This window comes from Bombina bombina, chromosome 6, assembly GCF_027579735.1.
Source record: "Bombina bombina isolate aBomBom1 chromosome 6, aBomBom1.pri, whole genome shotgun sequence".
Taxonomy (NCBI): Eukaryota; Metazoa; Chordata; class Amphibia; order Anura; family Bombinatoridae; genus Bombina; species Bombina bombina.
The window spans coordinates 922,605-947,817 of NC_069504.1; the positions used below are offsets into that span (position 1 = coordinate 922,605).

The 25,213-nt window shown below is 44.7% G+C and overlaps 1 protein-coding gene across 1 annotated transcript in view; it reads left to right on the plus strand.

The window, feature by feature from the left end:
• Window positions 1-25,213, plus strand: part of SBF1 (SET binding factor 1) — a gene marked incomplete in the record, with an annotated part of 739,370 nt that overhangs the window by 673,747 nt on the left and 40,410 nt on the right. The window contains 1 exon segment of the mRNA XM_053716293.1: window positions 2,202-2,387. Within this exon segment, the coding sequence (XP_053572268.1) occupies window positions 2,202-2,387 (186 nt within the window).

A 25,213-nucleotide genomic window follows, 5' to 3' on the forward strand; every position in this document is an offset into this window, starting at 1 on the left:
GCCTTTGGTGGGGGCCCTTATCCTGGCAGCATTTGGTGGGGGCCCTTATCCTTACAGCCTTTGGTGGGGGCCCTTATCCTGGCAGCATTTGGTGGGGGCCCTTATCCTGACAGCCTTTGGGGGGGCCCTTATCCTGGCAGCCTTTGGTAGGGGCCCTTATCCTGACAGCCTTTGGTGGGGGCCCTTATCCTTACAGCCTTTGGTGGGGGCCCTTATCCTGACAGCCTTTGGTGAGGGCCCTTATCCTGACAGCCTTTGGGGGGGGGCCTTATCCTGACAGCCTTTGGTGGGGGCCCTTATCCTGGCAGCCTTTGGTGGGGGCCCTTATCCTGACAGCCTTTGGTGGGGGCCCTTATCCTGACAGCCTTTGGTGGGGGCCCTTATCCTGGCAGCCTTTGGTGGGGGCCCTTATCCTGGCAGCCTTTGGTGGGGGCCCTTATCCTTACAGCCTTTGGTGGGGGCCCTTATCCTGGCAGCATTTGGTGGGGGCCCTTATCCTGACAGCCTTTGGGGGGGCCCTTATCCTGGCAGCCTTTGGTAGGGGCCCTTATCCTGACAGCCTTTGGTAGGGGCCCTTATCCTGACAGCCTTTGGTGGGGGCCCTTATCCTTACAGCCTTTGGTGGGGGCCCTTATCCTGACAGCCTTTGGTGAGGGCCCTTATCCTGACAGCCTTTGGGGGGGGCCCTTATCCTGACAGCCTTTGGTGGGGGCCCTTATCCTGGCAGCCTTTGGTGGGGGCCCTTATCCTGGCAGCCTTTGGTGGGGGCCCTTATCCTGGCAGCCTTTGGTGGGGGCCCTTATCCTGGCAGCATTTGGTGGGGGTCCTTATCCTGGCAGCATTTGGTAGGGGCTCTTATCCTGACAGCCTTTGGTGGGGGTCCTTATCCTGGCAGCATTTGGTAGGGGCTCTTATCCTGACAGCCTTTGGTGGGGGCCCTTTTCCTGGCAGCCTTTGGTGGGGGCCCTTATCCTGGCAGCCTTTGGTGGGGGCCCTTATCCTGGCAGCATTTGGTGGGGGTCCTTATCCTGGCAGCCTTTGGTAGGGGCCCTTATCCTGGCAGCCTTTGGTAGGGGCCCTTATCCTGACAGCCTTTGGTGGGGGCCCTTATCCTTACAGCCTTTGGTGGGGGCCCTTATCCTGACAGCCTTTGGTGAGGGCCCTTATCCTGACAGCCTTTGGTGAGGGCCCTTATCCTGACAGCCTTTGGTGAGGGCCCTTATCCTGACAGCCTTTGGGGGGGGGCCCTTATCCTGACAGCCTTTGGTGGGGGCCCTTATCCTGGCAGCCTTTGGTGGGGGCCCTTATCCTGGCAGCCTTTGGTGGGGGCCCTTATCCTGGCAGCCTTTGGTGGGGGCCCTTATCCTGGCAGCCTTTGGTGGGGGCCCTTATCCTGGCAGCATTTGGTGGGGGTCCTTATCCTGGCAGCATTTGGTAGGGGCTCTTATCCTGACAGCCTTTGGTGGGGGCCCTTATCCTGGCAGCATTTGGTAGGGGCTCTTATCCTGACAGCCTTTGGTGGGGGCCCTTATCCTGGCAGCCTTTGGTGGGGGCCCTTATCCTGGCAGCATTTGGTGGGGGTCCTTATCCTGGCAGCCTTTGGTAGGGGCCCTTATCCTGGCAGCCTTTGGTGGGGGCCCTTATCCTGACAGCCTTTGGTGGGGGCCCTTATCCTGGCAGCCTTTGGTGGGGGCCCTTATCCTGACAGCCTTTGGTAGGGGCCCTTATCCTGGCAGCCTTTGGTAGGGGCCCTTATCCTGGCAGCCTTTGGTAGGGGCCCTTATCCTGACAGCCTTTGGTAGGGGCCCTTATCCTGGCAGCCTTTGGTAGGGGCCCTTATCCTGGCAGCCTTTGGTGGGGGCCCTTATCCTGACAGCCTTTGGTGGGGGCCCTTATCAGTCTTTGTCTCTACCTCTCCAGTGGGATGGGGTGCTGCTTGTCCATTACTGAGGAACCTTTTCTGTACAAGTAAATAAGAATGTTTATTGTTCAGCACCAGCTAAAGGTATTGAGTAAGTGACACAATCAGATGTCCTTCTGGTTGAATCTATTGGATATGAAAGTAATGACACAGATTTATTCTGGGGTGCATAGGTTTTATTCTCCTGTAGCCAGTGACAGGGCAGCAAGTTCTACAGCTTTGTCTAGCACAGTGTTTTCCCTCCGTGCTGCCAGTGAACGCTCTTCTCTCGCCTCTGCAGGTGGTGTCTTTGGTGCAGCTGCTCTCAGACCCTTACTACAGAACTCTAGAAGGATTCCGCCTGCTCTTGGAAAAGGAGTGGCTCTCGTTTGGTCACAGATTCAGTCACCGCGGAGCTCATACAGCAGCCAGCCAGAGCAATGGCTTCACTCCCATCTTCCTGCAGTTCCTGGACTGTGTGCATCAGGTAAGAGAGATCCTGTCTGTAATGTGACGGGAGATTAGTTTAGAGCTTTCATTAGTCGTTTCTATGTCATGTGGGACCTTTAGTGAATAAATAGCTCACACGCTAGGGATGTGACAGACACAGTCGCACGCTCCAACAAAACCTAATTAACAGCTAAAAAGGCCATTTAAATACTGCAATTGGTAACCTAAATCTTATGGATTAAACCCAGTGTATATCAGATGAAATAATGTCTGTGTATGTGAGCACTAAATAGTCACTAAATGAAGGAAAACAATACAGGAAACAGACTAAACTTACAGCCTTTAATTGTCCGTTGTTGTCTAGGAGAACTGATCAGCTGCTGGTGCAATAGGGGGGTCTGCGCAAGTAGGGGGGGGTCTGCGCAAGTGGGGGGGGGTCTGCGCAAGTAGGGGGGGGGTCTGCGCAAGTAGGGGGGGGTCTGCGCAAGTAGGGGGGGTCTGCGCAAGTAGGGGGGGGTCTGCGCAAGTGGGGGGGGTCTGCGCAAGTAGGGGGGGGTCTGCGCAAGTAGGGGGGGGTCTGCGCAAGTAGGGAGGGTCTGCGCAAGTAGGGGGGGGTCTGCGCAAGTAGGGAGGGTCTGCGCAAGTAGGGGGGTCTGCGCAAGTAGGGGGGGGTCTGCGCATGTGGGGGGGGTCTGCGCAAGTAGGGAGGGTCTGCGCAAGTAGGGGGGTCTGCGCAAGTAGGGGGGGGTCTGCGCAAGTGGGGGGGGTCTGCGCAAGTGGGGGGGGTCTGCGCAAGTAGGGAGGGTCTGCGCAAGTAGGGGGGACTACACTAGTAGGTAGGGCTACTACAAGCTCCAGCTTCTCTGACTCCATAAAAAAGACACAGCAAATGCACTTCATTGTCTATTTCTAAACCCACTAGCAATGCTTCATACTGCTGTCAGAAACATCATTACTAACCCAATAGAGACTTGCCTTCCTTGCCACACAATATCCCTGCCCTACCACTATAGACAATACACAACAACATGCTCATTACCTATGTCTAGTGATTTTTTTTTCATAAGATGGTGGGAGTCCACAAGTCCAAAAACACCCCAACACACCAGAATCTATATCCCTCCCACTATAAAAACTTTAGTTAAAATGAGGATTGTGTTTCTTCTAAACTGGTGGTAGAGAAGTACTGTGTGCTAAGTTGTCAATCCAAAACAAAAGGATAAAGGAGCTTTGTTCTCTTGTTATTCTTTGTTGAAAGCTAAACCTAGGTAGGGTGTTTTCTAAGCCCTTGAAGGCTGCTTCTTATCTCAGTGCATTTTATTAATTTTTTACAGCTAGATGGTGTTACTTCATGTGTGTCATTGATAACATTGTGCTCACTCCCACAGAGTTAGTCATGAGTCAGCACTAATTGTGTGGAATGCAAGTTTGTAAAACACAATGAGATTAGGGGGCAGTCTGCAGAGGCTTAGATACAAGGTAATCACAGAGGTAAAAAGTATATTAATATAACTGAGATAAGGGGCAGTCTGCAGAGGCTTAGATACAAGGTAATCACAGAGGTAAAAAAGTATATTAATATAACTGAGATAAGGAGCAGTCTGCAGAGGGTTAGATACAGGGTAATCACAGAGGTAAAAAGTATATTAATATAACTGAGATAAGGAGCAGTCTGCAGAGGCTTAGATACAGGGTAATCAGAGGTAAAAAGTATATTAATATAACTGAGATAAGGAGCAGTCTGCAGAGGCTTAGATACAAGGTAATCACAGAGGTAAAAAGTATATTAATATAACTGAGATTATAACTGAGATAAGGGGCAGTCTGCAGAGGCTTAGATACAAGGTAATCACAGAAGTAAAAAGTATATTAATATAACTGAGATAAGGGGCAGTCTGCAGAGGCTTAGATACAGGGTAATCAGAGGTAAAAAGTGTATTAATATAACTGAGATAAGGAGCAGTCTGCAGAGGCTTAGATACAAGGTAATCACAGAGGTAAACAGTATATTAATATAACTGAGATAAGGAGCAGTCTGCAGAGGCTTAGATACAGGGTAATCAGAGGTAAAAAGTATATTAATATAACTGAGATAAGGGGCAGTCTGCAGAGGCTTAGATACAAGGTAATCACAGAGGTAAAAAGTATATTAATGTAACTGAGATAAGGAGGCAGTCTGCAGAGGCTTAGATACAAGGTAATCACAGAGGTAAAATGTATATTAATATAACTGAGATAAGGAGCAGTGTGCAGAGGGTTAGATACAAGGTAATCACAGAGGTAAAAAGTATATTAATATAACTGAGATAAGGGGCAGTCTGCAGAGGGTTAGATACAAGGTAATCACAGAGGTAAAAAGTGTATTAATATAACTGAGATAAGGAGCAGTCTGCAGAGGCTTAAATACAAGATAATCACAGAGGTAAAAAGTATATTAATATAACTGAGATTATAACTGAGATAAGGGGCAGTCTGCAGAGGCTTAGATACAAGGTAATCACAGAGGTAAAAAGTATATTAATATAACTGAGATTATAACTGAGATAAGGGGCAGTCTGCAGAGGCTTAGATACAAGGTAATCACAGAAGTAAAAAGTATATTAATATAACTGAGATAAGGGGCAGTCTGCAGAGGCTTAGATACAGGGTAATCAGAGGTAAAAAGTGTATTAATATAACTGAGATAAGGAGCAGTCTGCAGAGGCTTAGATACAAGGTAATCACAGAGGTAAACAGTATATTAATATAACTGAGATAATGGGTAGTCTGCAGAGGCTTAGATACAAGGTAATCACAGAGGGTAAAAAGTATATTAATATAACTGAGATAAGGGGCAGTGTGCAGAGGGTTAGATACAAGGTAATCACAGAGGTAAAAAGTATATTAATATAACTGAGATAAGGGGCAGTCTGCAGAGGGTTAGATACAAGGTAATCACAGAGGTAAAAAGTGTATTAATATAACTGAGATAAGGAGCAGTCTGCAGAGGCTTAGATACAAGATAATCACAGAGGTAAAAAGTATATTAATATAACTGAGATAAGGGGCAGTCTGCAGAGGCTTAGATACAAGGTAATCACAGAGATAAAAAGTATATTAATATAACTGAGATAAGGAGGCAGTCTGCAGAGGCTTAGATACAAGGTAATCACAGAGGTAAAAAGTATATTAATATAACTGAGATAAGGAGCAGTCTGCAGAAGCTTAGATACAGGGTAATCCCACAAGTAAACAGTATATTAATATAACTAAGATAAGGAGCAGTCTGCAAAGGCTTAGATACAAGGTAATCACAGAGGTAAAAAAGTATATTAATATAACTGAGATAAGGAGCAGTCTGCAGAGGCTTAGATACAAGGTAATCACAGAGGTAAAAAGTATATTAATATAACTGAGATAAGGGGCAGTCTGCAGAGGCTTAGATACAAGGTAATCACAGAGGTAAAAAGTATATTAACATAACTGAGATAAGGGGCAGTCTGCAGAGGCTTAGATACAAGGTAATCACAGAGGTAAAAAGTATAATAATATAACTGAGATAAGGAGCAGTCTGCAGAGGCTTAGATACAAGGTAATCACAGAGGTAAAAAGTATATTAATATAACAGTGTAGGTTATGCAAAACTGGGGAACGGGTTATAAAGGGATTCTCTATCTTTTTAAACAATAATTATTTCAAGTAGACTGTCCCTTTAAGGCAAAATGCAGAAAGTTTGGTATCCTCAGAAGGAGGGGTTACCAATAAACATTCTGGAGCTATAGGCAATCTTCTGGGTTCTTCAGAGGTGGAAGGACCTCAGGCAGGAATATTTTCTTTAATTACTGCAGTGGCATACTGCACATACACTGAGACAGACTGGCAACTGCACATACACTGAGACAGACTGGCAACTGCACATACACTGAGACAGACTGGCAACTGCACATACACTGAGACAGACTGGCAACTGCACATACACTGAGACAGACTGGCAACTGCACATACACTGAGACAGACTGGCAACTGCACATACACTGAGACAGACTGGCAACTGCACATACACTGAGACAGACTGGCAACTGCACATACACTGAGACAGACTGGCAACTGCACATACACTGAGACAGACTGGCAACTGCACATACACTGAGACAGACTGGCAACTGCACATACACTGAGACAGACTGGCAACTGCACATACACTGAGACAGACTGGCAACTGCACATACACTGAGACAGACTGGCAACTGCACATACACTGAGACAGACTGGCAACTGCACATACACTGAGACAGACTGGCAACTGCACATACACTGAGACAGACTGGCAACTGCACATACACTGAGACAGACTGGCAACTGCACATACACTGAGACAGACTGGCAACTGCACATACACTGAGACAGACTGGCAACTGCACATACACTGAGACAGACTGGCAACTGCACATACACTGAGACAGACTGGCAACTGCACATACACTGAGACAGACTGGCAACTGCACATACACTGAGACAGACTGGCAACTGCACATACACTGAGACAGACTGGCAACTGCACATACACTGAGACAGACTGCAGTAACAACACTGAGACAGACTGGCAACTGCACATACACTGAGAAAGACTGCAGCAACAACACAGAGACTGACACGCAACTGCACATACACTGAGACAGACTGCAGTAACAACACTGAGACAGACTGGCAACTGCACATACACTGAGAAAGACTGCAGTAACAACACAGAGACTGACAGGCAACTGCACATACACTGAGAAAGACTGCAGTAACAACACAGAGACTGACAGGCAACTGCACAAACACTAAGACAGACTGCAGCAACAACACAGAGACTGACAGGCAACTGCACATACACTGAGAAAGACTGCAGTAACAACACAGAGACTGACAGGCAACTGCACATACACTGAGACAGACTGCAGCAACAACACAGAGACTGACAGGCAACTGCACATACACTGAGACAGACTGCAGCAACAACACAGAGACTGACAGGCAACTGCACATACACTGAGACAGACTGCAGTAACAACACAGAGACAGACTGGCAACTGCACATACACTGAGAAAGACTGCAGCAACAACACAGAGACTGACAGGCAACTGCACATACACTGAGACAGACTGCAGCAACAACACAGAGACTGACAGGCAACTGCACATACACTGAGACAGACTGCAGTAACAACACAGAGACTGACAGGCAACTGCACATACACTGAGACAGACTGCAGTAACAACACAGAGACTGACAGGCAACTGCACATACACTGAGAAAGACTGCAGTAACAACACAGAGACTGACAGGCAACTGCACATACACTGAGACAGACTGCAGTAACAACACAGAGACTGACAGGCAACTGCACATACACTGAGACAGACTGCAGTAACAACACAGAGACTGACAGGCAACTGCACATACACTGAGAAAGACTGCAGTAACAACACAGAGACTGACAGGCAACTGCACAAACACTAAGACAGACTGCAGCAACAACACAGAGACTGACAGGCAACTGCACATACACTGAGAAAGACTGCAGTAACAACACAGAGACTGACAGGCAACTGCACATACACTGAGAAAGACTGCAGCAACAACACCGAGACTGACAGGCAACTGCACATACACTGAGACAGACTGCAGCAACAACACAGAGACTGACAGGCAACTGCACATACACTGAGACAGACTGCAGCAACGACACAGAGACTGACACGCAACTGCACATACACTGAGACAGACTGCAGTAACAACACAGAGACTGACAGGCAACTGCACATACACTAAGACAGACTGCAGCAACAACACAGAGACTGACAGGCAACTGCACATACACTGAGACAGACTGTAGCAACAACACAGAGACTGACAGGCAACTGCACATACACTGAGACAGACTGTAGCAACAACACAGAGACTGACAGGCAACTGCACATACACTGAGACAGACTGCAGTAACAACACAGAGACTGACAGGCAACTGCACATACACTGAGACAGACTGCAGTAACAACACAGAGACTGACAGGCAACTGCACATACACTGAGACAGACTGCAGTAACAACACAGAGACTGACAGGCAACTGCACATACACTGAGACAGACTGCAGCAACAACACAGAGACTGACAGGCAACTGCACATACACTGAGACAGACTGCAGCAACAACACAGAGACTGACAGGCAACTGCACATACACTGAGACAGACTGGCAACTGCACATACACTGAGACAGACTGGCAAATGCACATACACTGAGACAGACTGGCAACTGCACATACACTGAGACAGACTGGCAACTGCACATACACTGAGACAGACTGGCAACTGCACATACACTGAGACAGACTGGCAACTGCACATACACTGAGACAGACTGGCAACTGCACATACACTGAGACAGACTGGCAACTGCACATACACTGAGACAGACTGGCAACTGCACATACACTGAGACAGACTGGCAACTGCACATACACTGAGACAGACTGGCAACTGCACATACACTGAGACAGACTGGCAACTGCACATACACTGAGACAGACTGCAGTAACAACACTGAGACAGACTGGCAACTGCACATACACTGAGAAAGACTGCAGCAACAACACAGAGACTGACACGCAACTGCACATACACTGAGAAAGACTGCAGTAACAACACAGAGACTGACAGGCAACTGCACAAACACTAAGACAGACTGCAGCAACAACACAGAGACTGACAGGCAACTGCACATACACTGAGAAAGACTGCAGTAACAACACAGAGACTGACAGGCAACTGCACATACACTGAGACAGACTGCAGCAACAACACAGAGACTGACAGGCAACTGCACATACACTGAGACAGACTGCAGCAACAACACAGAGACTGACAGGCAACTGCACATACACTGAGACAGACTGCAGCAACAACACAGAGACTGACAGGCAACTGCACATACACTGAGACAGACTGCAGTAACAACACTGAGACAGACTGGCAACTGCACATACACTGAGAAAGACTGCAGCAACAACACAGAGACTGACACGCAACTGCACATACACTGAGAAAGACTGCAGTAACAACACAGAGACTGACAGGCAACTGCACAAACACTAAGACAGACTGCAGCAACAACACAGAGACTGACAGGCAACTGCACATACACTGAGAAAGACTGCAGTAACAACACAGAGACTGACAGGCAACTGCACATACACTGAGACAGACTGCAGCAACAACACAGAGACTGACAGGCAACTGCACATACACTGAGAAAGACTGCATTAACAACACAGAGACTGACAGGCAACTGCACATACACTGAGAAAGACTGCAGCAACAACACCGAGACTGACAGGCAACTGCACATACACTGAGACAGACTGCAGCAACAACACAGAGACTGACAGGCAACTGCACATACACTGAGACAGACTGCAGCAACGACACAGAGACTGACACGCAACTGCACATACACTGAGACAGATTGCAGCAACAACACAGAGACTGACAGTTAACTGCACATACACTGAGACAGACTGCAGCAACGACACAGAGACTGACACGCAACTGCACATACACTGAGACAGACTGCAGTAACAACACAGAGACTGACAGGCAACTGCACATACACTAAGACAGACTGCAGCAACAACACAGAGACTGACAGGCAACTGCACATACACTGAGACAGACTGTAGCAACAACACAGAGACTGACAGGCAACTGCACATACACTGAGACAGACTGTAGCAACAACACAGAGACTGACAGGCAACTGCACATACACTGAGACAGACTGCAGTAACAACACAGAGACTGACAGGCAACTGCACATACACTGAGACAGACTGCAGTAACAACACAGAGACTGACAGGCAACTGCACATACACTGAGACAGACTGCAGTAACAACACAGAGACTGACAGGCAACTGCACATACACTGAGACAGACTGCAGCAACAACACAGAGACTGACAGGCAACTGCACATACACTGAGACAGACTGCAGCAACAACACAGAGACTGACAGGCAACTGCACATACACTGAGACTGTAGCAACAACACAGAGACTGACAGGCAACTGCACATACACTGAGACAGACTGCAGCAACAACACAGAGACTGACGGGCAACTGCACATACACTTAGACAGACTGCAGTAACACAGAGACTGACAGGCAACTGCACATACACTGAGACAGACTGCAGTAACAACACAGAGACTGACAGGCAACTGCACATACACTGAGACAGACTGCAGCAACAACACAGAGACTGACAGGCAACTGCACATACACTGAGACAGACTGCAGTAACAACACAGAGACTGACAGGCAACTGCACATACACTGAGACAGACTGCAGTAACAACACAGAGACTGACAGGCAACTGCACATACACTGAGACAGACTGCAGCAACAACACAGAGACTGACAGGCAACTGCACATACACTGAGACTGTAGCAACAACACAGAGACTGACAGGCAACTGCACATACACTGAGACAGACTGCAGCAACAACACAGAGACTGACGGGCAACTGCACATACACTGAGACAGACTGCAGCAACAACACAGAGACTGACAGGCAACTGCACATACACTGAGACAGACTGCAGCAACAACACAGAGACTGACAGGCAACTGCACATACACTGAGACAGACTGCAGCAACAACACAGAGACTGACGGGCAACTGCACATACACTTAGACAGACTGCAGTAACACAGAGACTGACAGGCAACTGCACATACACTGAGACAGACTGCAGCAACAACACAGAGACTGACAGGCAACTGCACATACACTGAGACAGACTGCAGTAACACAGAGACTGACAGGCAACTGCACATACACTGAGACAGACTGCAGTAACAACACAGAGACTGACAGGCAACTGCACATACACTGAGACAGACTGCAGCAACAACACAGAGACTGACAGGCAACTGCACATACACTGAGACAGACTGCAGTAACAACACAGAGACTGACAGGCAACTGCACATACACTGAGACAGACTGCAGCAACAACACAGAGACTGACAGGCAACTGCACATACACTGAGACAGACTGCAGTAACAACACAGAGACTGACAGGCAACTGCACATACACTGAGACAGACTGCAGCAACAACACAGAGACTGACAGGCAACTGCACATACACTGAGACAGACTGCAGCAACAACACAGAGACTGACAGGCAACTGCACATACACTGAGACAGACTGCAGCAACAACACAGAGACTGACAGGCAACTGCACATACACTGAGAAAGACTGCAGTAACAACACAGAGACTGACAGGCAACTGCACATACACTGAGACAGACTGCAGCAACAACACAGAGACTGACAGGCAACTGCACATACACTGAGACAGACTGCAGCAACAACACAGAGACTGACAGGCAACTGCACATACACTGAGACAGACTGCAGCAACAACACAGAGACTGACAGGCAACTGCACATACACTGAGACAGACTGCAGTAACAACACAGAGACTGACAGGCAACTGCACATACACTGAGACAGACTGCAGTAACAACACAGAGACTGACAGGCAACTGCACATACACTGAGACAGACTGCAGTAACAACACAGAGACTGACAGGCAACTGCACATACACTGAGACAGACTGCAGCAACAACACAGAGACTGACAGGCAACTGCACATACACTGAGACAGACTGCAGTAACAACACAGAGACTGACAGGCAACTGCACATACACTGAGACAGACTGCAGCAACAACACAGAGACTGACAGGCAACTGCACATACACTGAGACAGACTGCAGCAACAACACAGAGACTGACAGGCAACTGCACATACACTGAGACAGACTGCAGCAACAACACAGAGACTGACAGGCAACTGCACATACACTGAGACAGACTGCAGCAACAACACAGAGACTGACAGGCAACTGCACATACACTGAGACAGACTGCAGTAACAACACAGAGACTGACAGGCAACTGCACATACACTGAGACAGACTGCAGCAACAACACAGAGACTGACAGGCAACTGCACATACACTGAGACAGATTGCAGCAACAACACAGAGACTGACAGGCAACTGCACATACACTGAGACAGACTGCAGCAACAACACAGAGACTGACAGGCAACTGCACATACACTGAGACAGACTGCAGCAACAACACAGAGACTGACAGGCAACTGCACATACACTGAGACAGACTGCAGCAACAACACAGAGACTGACAGGCAACTGCACATACACTGAGACAGACTGCAGTAACAACACAGAGACTGACAGGCAACTGCACATACACTGAGACAGACTGCAGCAACAACACAGAGACTGACAGGCAACTGCACATACACTGAGACAGACTGCAGCAACAACACAGAGACTGACAGGCAACTGCACATACACTGAGACAGACTGCAGTAACAACACAGAGACTGACAGGCAACTGCACATACACTGAGACAGACTGCAGTAACAACACAGAGACTGACAGGCAACTGCACATACACTGAGACAGACTGCAGCAACAACACAGAGACTGACAGGCAACTGCACATACACTGAGACAGACTGCAGTAACAACACAGAGACTGACAGGCAACTGCACATACACTGAGACAGACTGCAGTAACAACACAGAGACTGACAGGCAACTGCACATACACTGAGACAGACTGCAGCAACAACACAGAGACTGACAGGCAACTGCACATACACTGAGACAGACTGCAGCAACAACACAGACGCCGATCCGCTCCATATAAAACACAAAGATCATATGACCAGCACACCTGGAAAAGCGCATACAAGAAAAAAAGACGAGAAATTTGAAACAGACATAGCAACAGCCGTTACTACATGAACAAAACAAACATTTGCAAAAAATTAAAAACTAACAATTTAGCAACACCCGGTCCTAACGGGCAAATCCCATAGTGTCTGCATACTGCCTATCGAATCCTATTTAAAGGATTACTAAACCACAGAAAGAAAAACTGAAGAATATAAATAATGAACCTTTAAAAGTGCAGTCTCCTATACCTAGAAGACAAAAGCATTTACCTGCAGTCTAGCTGTCCGGCAGGAAGACAGCTCACAAGGTGTGAAAGGACACAAACTCCTAACAGAGATATTCCCACTAGTAATTGATGACATTGTGGACTCACCATATCTTAGGAAAGAAAAGTCTGCCTTCCTATTGTTCACACCTGGGATGTAGATAACAGATTATACAATGGTAACATTCACCCCACACTACATAATGTGGGACACTTCCTTCATTGCCAGGGAACTGCAAGTTCTGCCTTGGTGACTGATGTATGCCACTGCAGTAATTAAAGAAAATATTCCCGCCTCTGAAGAACCCAGAAGATTGCCTATAGCTCCAGAATGTTTATTGGTAACCCCTCCTTCTGAGGATACCACACTTTCTGCATTTTGCCTTAAAGAGACAGTCTACTTGAAATAATTATTGTTTAAAAAGATAGATAATCCCTTTATAACCCGTTCCCCAGTTTTGCATAACCTACACTGTTATATTAATATACTTTTTACCTCTGTGATTACCTTGTATCTAAGCCTCTGCAGACTGCTCCTTATCTCAGTTATATTATTATACTTTTTACCTCTGTGATTACCTTGTATCTAAGCCTCTGCAGACTGCCCCTTATCTCAGTTATGTTAATATACTTTTTACCTCTGTGATTACCTTGTATCTAACCCTCTGCAGACTGCCCCTTATCTCTGTTATATAAATATACTTTTTACCTCTGTGATTACCTTGTATCTAAGCTTCTGCAGACTGACCCTTATCTCAGTTATATTAATATACTTTTTACCTCTGTGATTACCCTGTATCTAAGCCTCTGCAGACTGCTCCTTATCTCAGTTATATTAATACACTTTTTACCTCTGTGATTACCCTGTATCTAAGCCTCTGCAGACTGCCCCTTATCTCTGTTATATTAATATACTTTTTACCTCTGTGATTACCTTGTATCTAACCCTCTGCAGACTGCTCCTTATCTCAGTTATATTAATATACTGTTTACCTCTGTGATTACCTTGTATCTAACCCTCTGCACACTGCCCCTTATCTCAGTTATATTAATATACTTTTTACCTCTGTGATTACCTTGTATCTAAGCCTCTGCAGACTGACCCTTATCTCAGTTATATTAATATACTTTTTACCTCTGTGATAACCCTGTATCTAACCCTCTGCAGACTGCTCCTTATCTCAGTTATATTAATATACTTTTTACCTCTGTGATTACCTTGTATCTAAGCCTCTGCAGACTGACCCTTATCTCAGTTATATTAATATACTTTTTACCTCTGTGATAACCCTGTATCTAACCCTCTGCAGACTGCTCCTTATCTCAGTTATATTAATATACTTTTTACCTCTGTGATTACCTTGTATCTAAGCCTCATGACTCATGTGCCTGCATACTGCGTAAACATCCATAAGGATATGTCCCATATAAAAGCAGAGGGTCTTAACCCTTTCAGTGACAGCCTTCTAGCTTTAGAAGAACAAAAGGGACTTACCTGCATTCTAGCCGTCCAGCAGTCAGACGACTCACAAAGTATGAGAGGATGCCGCTCCTCACAGAGACCTGTGTAAAAAGAAAGACAGAGTAAGCTTACTCAGGCTTTCTATACCAGGGCAGCAACATGTTAGGAAAACGCAGCAAAGCCCACTTTACCAGTTCCTAACTGCTTTAAAGCTACCACAGCCCTGCTGAAGAGACTAACGTGGAGTACAGCTAGACCCAAATTGTGATTAATGGCTGAGCAATCTTGCCCAGACTTCAAAATAAAAAAAAATCTTAATAGAAGAATCATAATCAGGACACCTCATTACTTTACCTTTTCCTTGCACTAGAGGCAAAGAGAGAGACTGGGGGTTGTGGGAAGGGAAGTGAAACTTAAAGGGACACTAAACCCACAATTTTTCTTTCATTAATCAGATAGAGAAAACAATTTTAAACAACATTCCAATTTACTTCTATTATCTAATTTGCTTCATTCTTTAGATATCTTTGTTGAAGAAAAAGCAATGCACATGGGTGAGCCAATCACACGAGGCATCTATGTGCAGCCACCAATCAGCAGCTACTGAGCCTATCTAGATATGCTTTTTCTGCAAAGGATATCAAGAGAATGAAGCACATTAGATAATAGAAGTAAATTAGAAAGTTGTTTAAAATTGCATGCTCTTTCTAAATCATGAAAAAAAAAAAAAATAGGGTTTCATGTTCCTTTAACAGCTTTGCTGTGGTGCTCTTTGCCTCCTCCTGCTGGCCAGGAGTGATATTCCCAACAGTAATTGATGATGATCCGTGGACTCACTTTGTCATATCATCATTATCCATGTCCATAGCTAAGAAAAATCAGCCCCAGGAAATAAATTTGAATAAAAAGACAACTGTCACTTAAAGAAAAACGTAAAAAATACGTTATAAAAAATCCCCTAAAGTTTGACAACCTCTACACCTCAGCAGTACTGGAGATGCCTACCGCAATTCCAGGAGACTTGAAGAGGAATGACAGGCAACTGCACATACACTGAGACAGACTGCAGCAACAACACCGAGACTGACAGGCAACTGCACATACACTGAGACAGACTGCAGCAACAACACAGAGACTGACAGGCAACTGCACATACACTGAGACAGACTGCAGCAACAACACAGAGACTGACAGGCAACTGCACATACACTGAGACAGACTGCAGTAACAACACAGAGACTGACAGGCAACTGCACATACACTGAGACAGACTGCAGCAACAACACAGAGACTGACAGGCAACTGCACATACACTGAGACAGACTGCAGTAACAACACAGAGACTGACAGGCAACTGCACATACACTGAGACAGACTGCAGCAACAACACAGAGACTGACAGGCAACTGCACATACACTGAGACAGATTGCAGCAACAACACAGAGACTGACAGGCAACTGCACATACACTGAGACAGACTGCAGCAACAACACAGAGACTGACAGGCAACTGCACATACACTGAGACAGACTGCAGCAACAACACAGAGACTGACAGGCAACTGCACATACACTGAGACAGACTGCAGCAACAACACAGAGACTGACAGGCAACTGCACATACACTGAGACAGACTGCAGCAACAACACAGAGACTGACAGGCAACTGCACATACACTGAGACAGACTGCAGCAACAACACAGAGACTGACAGGCAACTGCACATACACTGAGACAGACTGCAGCAACAACACCGAGACTGACAGGCAACTGCACATACACTGAGACAGACTGCAGCAACAACACAGAGACTGACAGGCAACTGCACATACACTGAGACAGACTGCAGCAACAACACAGAGACTGACAGGCAACTGCACATACACTGAGACTGTAGCAACAACACAGAGACTGACAGGCAACTGCACATACACTGAGACAGACTGCAGCAACAACACAGAGACTGACAGGCAACTGCACATACACTGAGACAGACTGCAGCAACAACACAGAGACTGACAGGCAACTGCACATACACTGAGACAGACTGCAGCAACAACACAGAGACTGACAGGCAACTGCACATACACTGAGACAGACTGCAGCAACAACACAGAGACTGACAGGCAACTGCACATACACTGAGACAGACTGCAGCAACAACACAGAGACTGACAGGCAACTGCACATACACTGAGACAGACTGCAGCAACAACACAGAGACTGACAGGCAACTGCACATACACTGAGACAGATTGCAGCAACAACACAGAGACTGACAGGCAACTGCACATACACTGAGACAGACTGCAGCAACACAGAGACTGACAGGCAACTGCACATACACTGAGACAGACTGCAGCAACAACACAGAGACTGACAGGCAACTGCACATACACTGAGACAGACTGCAGTAACAACACAGAGACTGACAGGCAACTGCACATACACTGAGACAGACTGCAGCAACAACACAGAGACTGACAGGCAACTGCACATACACTGAGACAGACTGCAGTAACAACACAGAGACTGACAGGCAACTGCACATACACTGAGACAGACTGCAGCAACAACACAGAGACTGACAGGCAACTGCACATACACTGAGACAGATTGCAGCAACAACACAGAGACTGACAGGCAACTGCACATACACTGAGACAGACTGCAGCAACAACACAGAGACTGACAGGCAACTGCACATACACTGAGACAGACTGCAGCAACAACACAGAGACTGACAGGCAACTGCACATACACTGAGACAGACTGCAGCAACAACACAGAGACTGACAGGCAACTGCACATACACTGAGACAGACTGCAGCAACAACACAGAGACTGACAGGCAACTGCACATACACTGAGACAGACTGCAGCAACAACACAGAGACTGACAGGCAACTGCACATACACTGAGACAGACTGCAGCAACAACACAGAGACTGACAGGCAACTGCACATACACTGAGACAGACTGCAGCAACAACACCGAGACTGACAGGCAACTGCACATACACTGAGACTGTAGCAACAACACAGAGACTGACAGGCAACTGCACATACACTGAGACAGACTGCAGCAACAACACAGAGACTGACAGGCAACTGCACATACACTGAGACAGACTGCAGCAACAACACAGAGACTGACAGGCAACTGCACATACACTGAGACAGACTGCAGCAACAACACAGAGACTGACAGGCAACTGCACATACACTGAGACAGACTGCAGCAACAACACAGAGACTGACAGGCAACTGCACATACACTGAGACAGACTGCAGCAACAACACAGAGACTGACAGGCAACTGCACATACACTGAGACAGACTGCAGCAACAACACAGAGACTGACAGGCAACTGCACATACACTGAGACAGATTGCAGCAACAACACAGAGACTGACAGGCAACTGCACATACACTGAGACAGACTGCAGCAACACAGAGACTGACAGGCAACTGCACATACACTGAGACAGACTGCAGCAACAACACAGAGACTGACAGGCAACTGCACATACACTGAGACAGACTGTAGCAACAACACAGAGACTGACAGGCAACTGCACATACACTAAGACAGACTGCAGCAACAACACAGAGACTGACAGGCAACTGCACATACACTGAGACAGACTGCAGTAACAACACAGAGACTGACAGGCAACTGCACATACACTAAGACAGACTGCAGCAACAACACAGAGACTGACAGGCAACTGCACATACACTAAGACAGACTGCAGCAACAACACAGAGACTGACAGGCAACTGCACATACACTAAGACAGACTGCAGCAACAACACAGAGACTGACAGGCAACTGCACATACACTAAGACAGACTGCAGCAACAACACAGAGACTGACAGGCAACTGCACATACACTAAGACAGACTGCAGCAACAACACAGAGACTGACAGGCAACTGCACATACACTAAGACAGACTGCAGCAACAACACAGAGACTGACAGGCAACTGCACATACACTGAGCTTGATTTTATCTAAGCGGGGATTCTCCGATTTGGTCATCGATACTTTGATACAGGCACGTAAGCCTGTTACTAGAAAGATCTATCATAAGATATGGCATAAATATCCTTTTTGGTGTGAATCCAAGGGATACTCATGGAGTAAAGTTAGGATTCCCAGGATTCTGTCTTTGCTCCAAGAAGAATTGGAGAAAGGATTATCAGCTAGTTCCTTAAAGGGACAGATTTCTGCTTTGTCAATTTTGCTACACAAACGTTTGGCAGATGTTCAGTCTTTTTGTCAGGCTCTAACCAGAATTAAGCCTGTATTTAGACCAATTACACCACCTTGGAGTTTGAATTTAGTTCTTAGAGTTCTTCAAGGGGTTCCGTTTGAACCCATGCATTCCATAGATATTAAATTATCTTGGAAAGTTTTGTTTTTAGTTGCTATTTCTTCTGCTCGTAGAGTTTCTGAGCTTTCAGCGTTACAATGTGATTTGCCTTATCTTATCTTTCATTCTGATAAGGTGGTTTTGCGTACCAAACCTGGATTCCTTCCTAAGGTTGTTTAAAATAAGAATATTAATCAGGAAATTGTTGTTCCTTCCTTGTGTCCTAATCCTTCTTCTAAGAAGGAGCGTCTGTTACATAACCTGGACGTGGTCCGTGCCTTGAAGTTTTACTTGCACAGGCGACTAAGGATTTCCGTCAATCCTCTTCATTATTCCTTGTTTATTCTGGAAATCGTAGGGGTCAGAAAGCTACGGCTACCTCTCTCTTTTTTTGGCTGAAGAGTATCATCCGCCTGGCATATGAGACTGCTGGACAGCAGCCTCCTGAAAGAATTACAGCTCATTCTACTACGGCTGTGGCTTCCACATGGGCTTTTAAAAACGATGCTTCTGTTGAACAGATTTGCAAGGCTGCGACTTGGTCGTCTCATTATACGTTTTCCAAATTTTCCAAATTTGATACTTTTGCTTCTTCTGAGGCTGTTTTTGGGAGAAAAGTTCTTCAAGCAGTGGTGCCTTCTGTTTAGGTCTCTGTCTTGTCCCTCCCGTTTCATCTGTGTCCTGTAGCTTTGGTATTGTTTCCCACAAGTAAAGATGAAATCCGTGGACTTGTCGTATCTTGTAGAAGAAAAGTAAATTTATGCTTACCTGATAAATTAATTTCTTCTACGATACGACGAGTCCACGGCCCTCCCTGTCATTTTTCAGACAGATTTAGTTTTATATTTTTTATAACTTCAGTCACCTTTAGCTTTTCCTTTCTCTTTCTAAACCTTCGGCCGAATGACTGGGGGTGGAGGGAAGGGAGGAGCTATATATACAGCACTGCTGTGTTGCTCTTTGCCACTTCCTGTTAGCAGGAGGTTAATATCCCACAAGTAAGGATGAAATCCGTGGACTCGTCGTATCGTAGAAGAAATTAATTTATCAGGTAAGCATAAATTTACTTTTTTGGGAGAATTTTTGCTATTTTTTCTTACCTGGGGTTCCATTTAGTTGTAAGTTCGGACTTTTTTCAAATTTTCGCGGGCAAATTAGGCTCACGATGACACAAAATGCTTCTATTTATTACGTCATTCTTGGCGCGAATATTTTTCGTGTGGAGGTTGTGTTTGTTGTGACGCGAGTCACGTCATTTCTTGCAAAAAAAATTATGGTGCGAAGTTGCGCCTGTTATGACGCGAGTCGTGTCTTTTCTTGTTAACTTTGACGTCCAAAGTTTTTTTTTCTCTGCTTTTGCGTCATCTTTGCGTCATTGTTGGCGCCAAAAATTTGTCTCTCCCTCTTTTGCTTTTTGCTCTCTTTCGTTTACAGAGGGCTATGATGTTTGCTTTTGATTTTATTTTCATATAAATATTTTTTCATTAGCATTTTTCCCATTCCTGAAACTGCTATTTTGAGGAAATTGGATATTTTGTTGAAATGTTATTTATTTTTTTGTTACATTTTGCAAGATGTCTCAAACTGATCCTGCCTCTGATGTTACTGTAGGAACCAAGTTGCCTGAAAACACATCTACCAAAGCTAAGTGTGTATGTTGTAAATTAGCTGATCTATCTTCTTCAGCTCAAATATGTGGCACTTGTTATGAAAAACTTTTACATGCTGATAATGTTTCTATAAGTACAAATACATTTACTGTTAAACCTTCACAGTCGAATGTACATGATATTCCTGTAGATATAAAAGATAATATTTCTGCAGCCATAGAGAAGGCTATTCCGCCTTCAAATGAACGTAAAAGATCTCTCCTAAATTCTTATAAATCTGAGTTTGTATTGATCAACAGCATACTGAAGTATTTTCTGCTAATGAGGATTTCTCTGGCTCAGAGGATCCTACTTCAGACATTGAAATTGATAAATCTACCTTTCTTTTTAAGATTGAATATATTCGTTCTTTGTTAAAGGAAGTATTGTTTACTTTAGGTATTGAGGAATCTAGTCCTCTTTATAACAAGAATAGCAAACTTTTGAATTCTGTTTTTAAGACTTCTGAGGTTACTCCTGAAGTTTTTCCTATTCCAGATGCTATCTCTAATATGATTACTAAGGAATAGTCTAAACCTGGTACTTCTTTTAATCCTTCTAATAGGTTTAAAAAATTGTATTCTTTACCTGTGTCCAATTTAGTGCTTTGGGAGAAAGTCCATAAGGTTGATGGCGCTATCTCTACTCTTGCCAAACGTACTACTATTCCTATGGAAGATAGTACTTCTTTTAAGGATCCCTTAGATAGGAAAATTGAATGTTATCTTAGGAATGCATATTTACATACTGGCTATATTCTTAGACCTGCTATTTCTATAGCTGATGTTGCTGCTGCTTCAACTTTTTGGTTGGACAGTCTGGCACAGCAGTTATCAGATCATGAATTGTCTAGCATTGTTCTTTTACTTCAATATGCTAATCATTTCATTGATATTATTAAAATTTATATCAAATCTGTCGTTAGCTATTCTATCTAGAAGAGCTTTATGGCTTAAATCATGGAATGCTGATATGGTGTCTAAATCTAGATTACTATCTCTATCTTTTCAGGGTAGTAATTTATTTGCATCTCAATTGGATTCTATTATCTCCACTATCACTGGGGGTAAGGGAGTTTTTCTGCCCCAAGATAAGAAATGTATGGGTAAATTCAAAATTCCCAATCGTTTTTGTTCCTTTCGTCAGATTAAAGAACAAAAAAACACTCCTTCCCCTAAGGCCTATGGTTCCAATTGAAGACCATCTACGAATTGGAATAAATCCAAGCCTTATAAGAAACCAAATGCAGGCCCTAAGACGGCATGAAGGTGCGGCCCTCAAACCAGTTTAACTGGTGGGGGGCAGATTGAAATTATTTAAAAACCTTTGGGCAGATTCTGTCCAAAATCAGTGGATTCAGGATATTGTTTCTCAGGGGTATTGAATAAGTTTCAGAATAAGACCTCCCATGGGAAGATTCTTTCTTTCTCTTGTTCCAACAAACCTTGTGAAGGCTTAGGCTTTTATGAAGTGTGTTTCAGATGTAAAGCTTTCAGGGGTGATTGTTCCAGTTCCTCAACAGGAACAGGGTTTGGGTTTTTATTCAAATCTGTTCATTGTCCCAAAGAAAGAAGATTCGTTCCGACCAATTCTGGATCTGACATTTTTAAATTGTTTTGTAAGAGTCCCAACTTTCAAGATGGTGACTATGACTATTCTGCCTTTTGTTCAGCAAGGTCATTTCATGTCCGCAATAGACTTACAGGACACTTATCTTCACATTCCGATTCATCCAGACCACTATTGTTTTCTGAGATTCTCTTTTCTAGTCAAGCATTACCAATTTGTCGCTCTTCCATTTGGCCTAGAGACAACTCAGAGAATCTTTTCAAAGGTGCTTGGTGCCCTTCTATCTGTAATCAGAGAGCAGGGTATTGCAGTGTTTCCTTATTTGGACGATATCTTGGTACTAGCTCAATCTTTTCATTTAGCAGAATCTCACACAAAACAACTTGTGTGGTTTCTTCAAAGACATTGTTGGAGGATCAATTTACAAAAGAGTTTCTTGATTCCTCAGACAAAGGTCACCTTTTTAGGTTTCCAGATAGATTCAGTGTCCATGACTCTTTCTCTGACAGACGAGATGAATGAAGTTGGTTTTAGCTAGTCTGTTGGTTTTAGCTAGTCTAAACCTTCACTCTCTATCATTCCATTCAGTGGCTATGTGCATGGAAGTTTTAGGTCTCATGACTGCAGCATTGGACGCAATCCCCTTTCCTCGTTTTCATATGAGACCTCTGCAGCTTTGCATGTTGCACTAATGGTGCAGGGATTATACTCAGATATCACAGTTGATATACTTAAATCCCAACATTCAACACTCTCTGACTTGGTGGTTAAACTATCACCTTATTGTTCAAGGGCCTCCTTTGTTCGTTCTTCCTGTACTGTGATCACAACAGATGCAAGTCTTTCGGGTTGAGGAGCTGTCTGGGGGTCTCTGACAGCATAAGGGGTTTGGAAACCTCAGAAAGCGAGGTTACCAATCTATATTTTAGAACTCTGTGCTATTTTCAGAGCTCTTCATACTTGGCCTCTATTGAAGAGAGAACTTTACATTTGTTTTCAAACGGACAATGTCGCTACAGTGGCATATGTCAATCATCAACTCGCAGTCCTTTAGCAATGAAAGAAGTATCTCTGATACTTTCTTGGGCGGAATCCAACTCTTGTCAAATTTCTGTGATTCATATCCCAGGAGTAGACAATTGGGAAGCGGATTATCTCAGTCGTCAGACTTTACATCCGGGAGGGTGGTCTCTCCATCCAGATGTGTTTTTTCAAATGGTACAGATGTGATGGCCTCGCGTCTGAACAAGAAGCTTCCAAGCTATTTTTTCAGGTCCAAGGATCCTCAGGCGGAGATGGTGGATGCTCTAGCAGTTCCTTGGTTTTACCAACCTGCTTACATTTTTCAGCCTCTGGTTCTTCTTCCAAGGGTGATCTTCAAGATCATAATGAGTTATGTGTTTCTGATAGCACCAGCTTGGCCTCTCAGGTTTTGGTATGCGGACCTTGTCAGGATGTCCAGTTGCCAGCCTTGGCCACTTCCTTTAAGGCCAGACCTTCTGTCTCAAGGGCCGTTTTTCCATCAGGATCTCAAATCTCTAAATTTGAAGGCATGGTAATTGAACGCTTAGTGCTTAGTCATATAGGTTTCTCTGACTCAGTTATTAGCACTATGATACAGGCTCGTAAGTCTGTTTCAAGAAAACTGTATTATCGTGTTTGGAAAACCTATATTTCATGGTGTTCAGCTCATGATTATTCTTTGCATTTTTTTAGAATTCCTAGGATTCTACAGTTTCTTCAGGATGGTTTGGATAAGGGTTTGTCTGCAAATACTTTGAAAGGACAAATTTCTGCTCTTTCTGTCTTATTTCATAGAAAGATTGCTAAACTTCCTGATGTTCACTGTTTTGATCAGCCTTTGATTCGTATTAAACCTGTTATTAAATCTATTTCTCATCATTGGCGTCTCAATTTGGTTTTGAAGATTTTACAGGCTTCTCCTTTTGAGCCTATGCATTCTCTGGACATTAAATTACTTCTTTTTGCTATCTCTTCTGCTAGAAGAGTTTCTGAATTGTCTGCTCTCTCTTGTGAGTCTCCTTATCTGATTTTCCATCAAGATAAAGCCGTGTTGCGGACTTGGTTTAAATTTTTGCCTAAAGTTGTGAATTCTAACAACATCAATAGGGAAATTGTTGTTCCTTCTTTGTGTCCTAATCCTAAGAATACTCTTGAAAGGTCTTTACATTCTTTGGATGTGGTTAGAGCTTTGAAATATTATGTTGAGGCTACTAAATATTTCAGAAAGTCTTTTAGTCTATTTATAATTTTTTCTGGCTCCAGTAAAGGTCAGAAAGCCTCTGCTATTTCTCTAGCTTCTTAGTTGAGACTTTTGATACACAAAGCTTATTTAGAGGCGGGACAGTCTCTGCCTCAGTGAATTACAGCTCATTCTACTAGATCAGTTGCCACTTCTTGGGCTTTTGAAGAATAAATCTTCAGTTGATCAAATTTGCAAAGCAGCAACTTGGTCTTCTTTGCATACTTTTACAAAATTTTACCATTTTGATGTGTTTGCTTCTTCGGAAGCAGCCTTTGGTTGAAAGGTTCTTCATGCAGTTGTCTGTTTGATTCTAGTGCCTTTGATTTGAGTTTTTTTTTTTTTTTAATTTTTAAGGAAACTTAATTATTTTTTTGGATTTAATTTCTCAGCGGATTTATCTGTTGTTTTATCCCTCCCTCTCTAGTGACTCTTCTGTGGACTTCTACATCTTAGG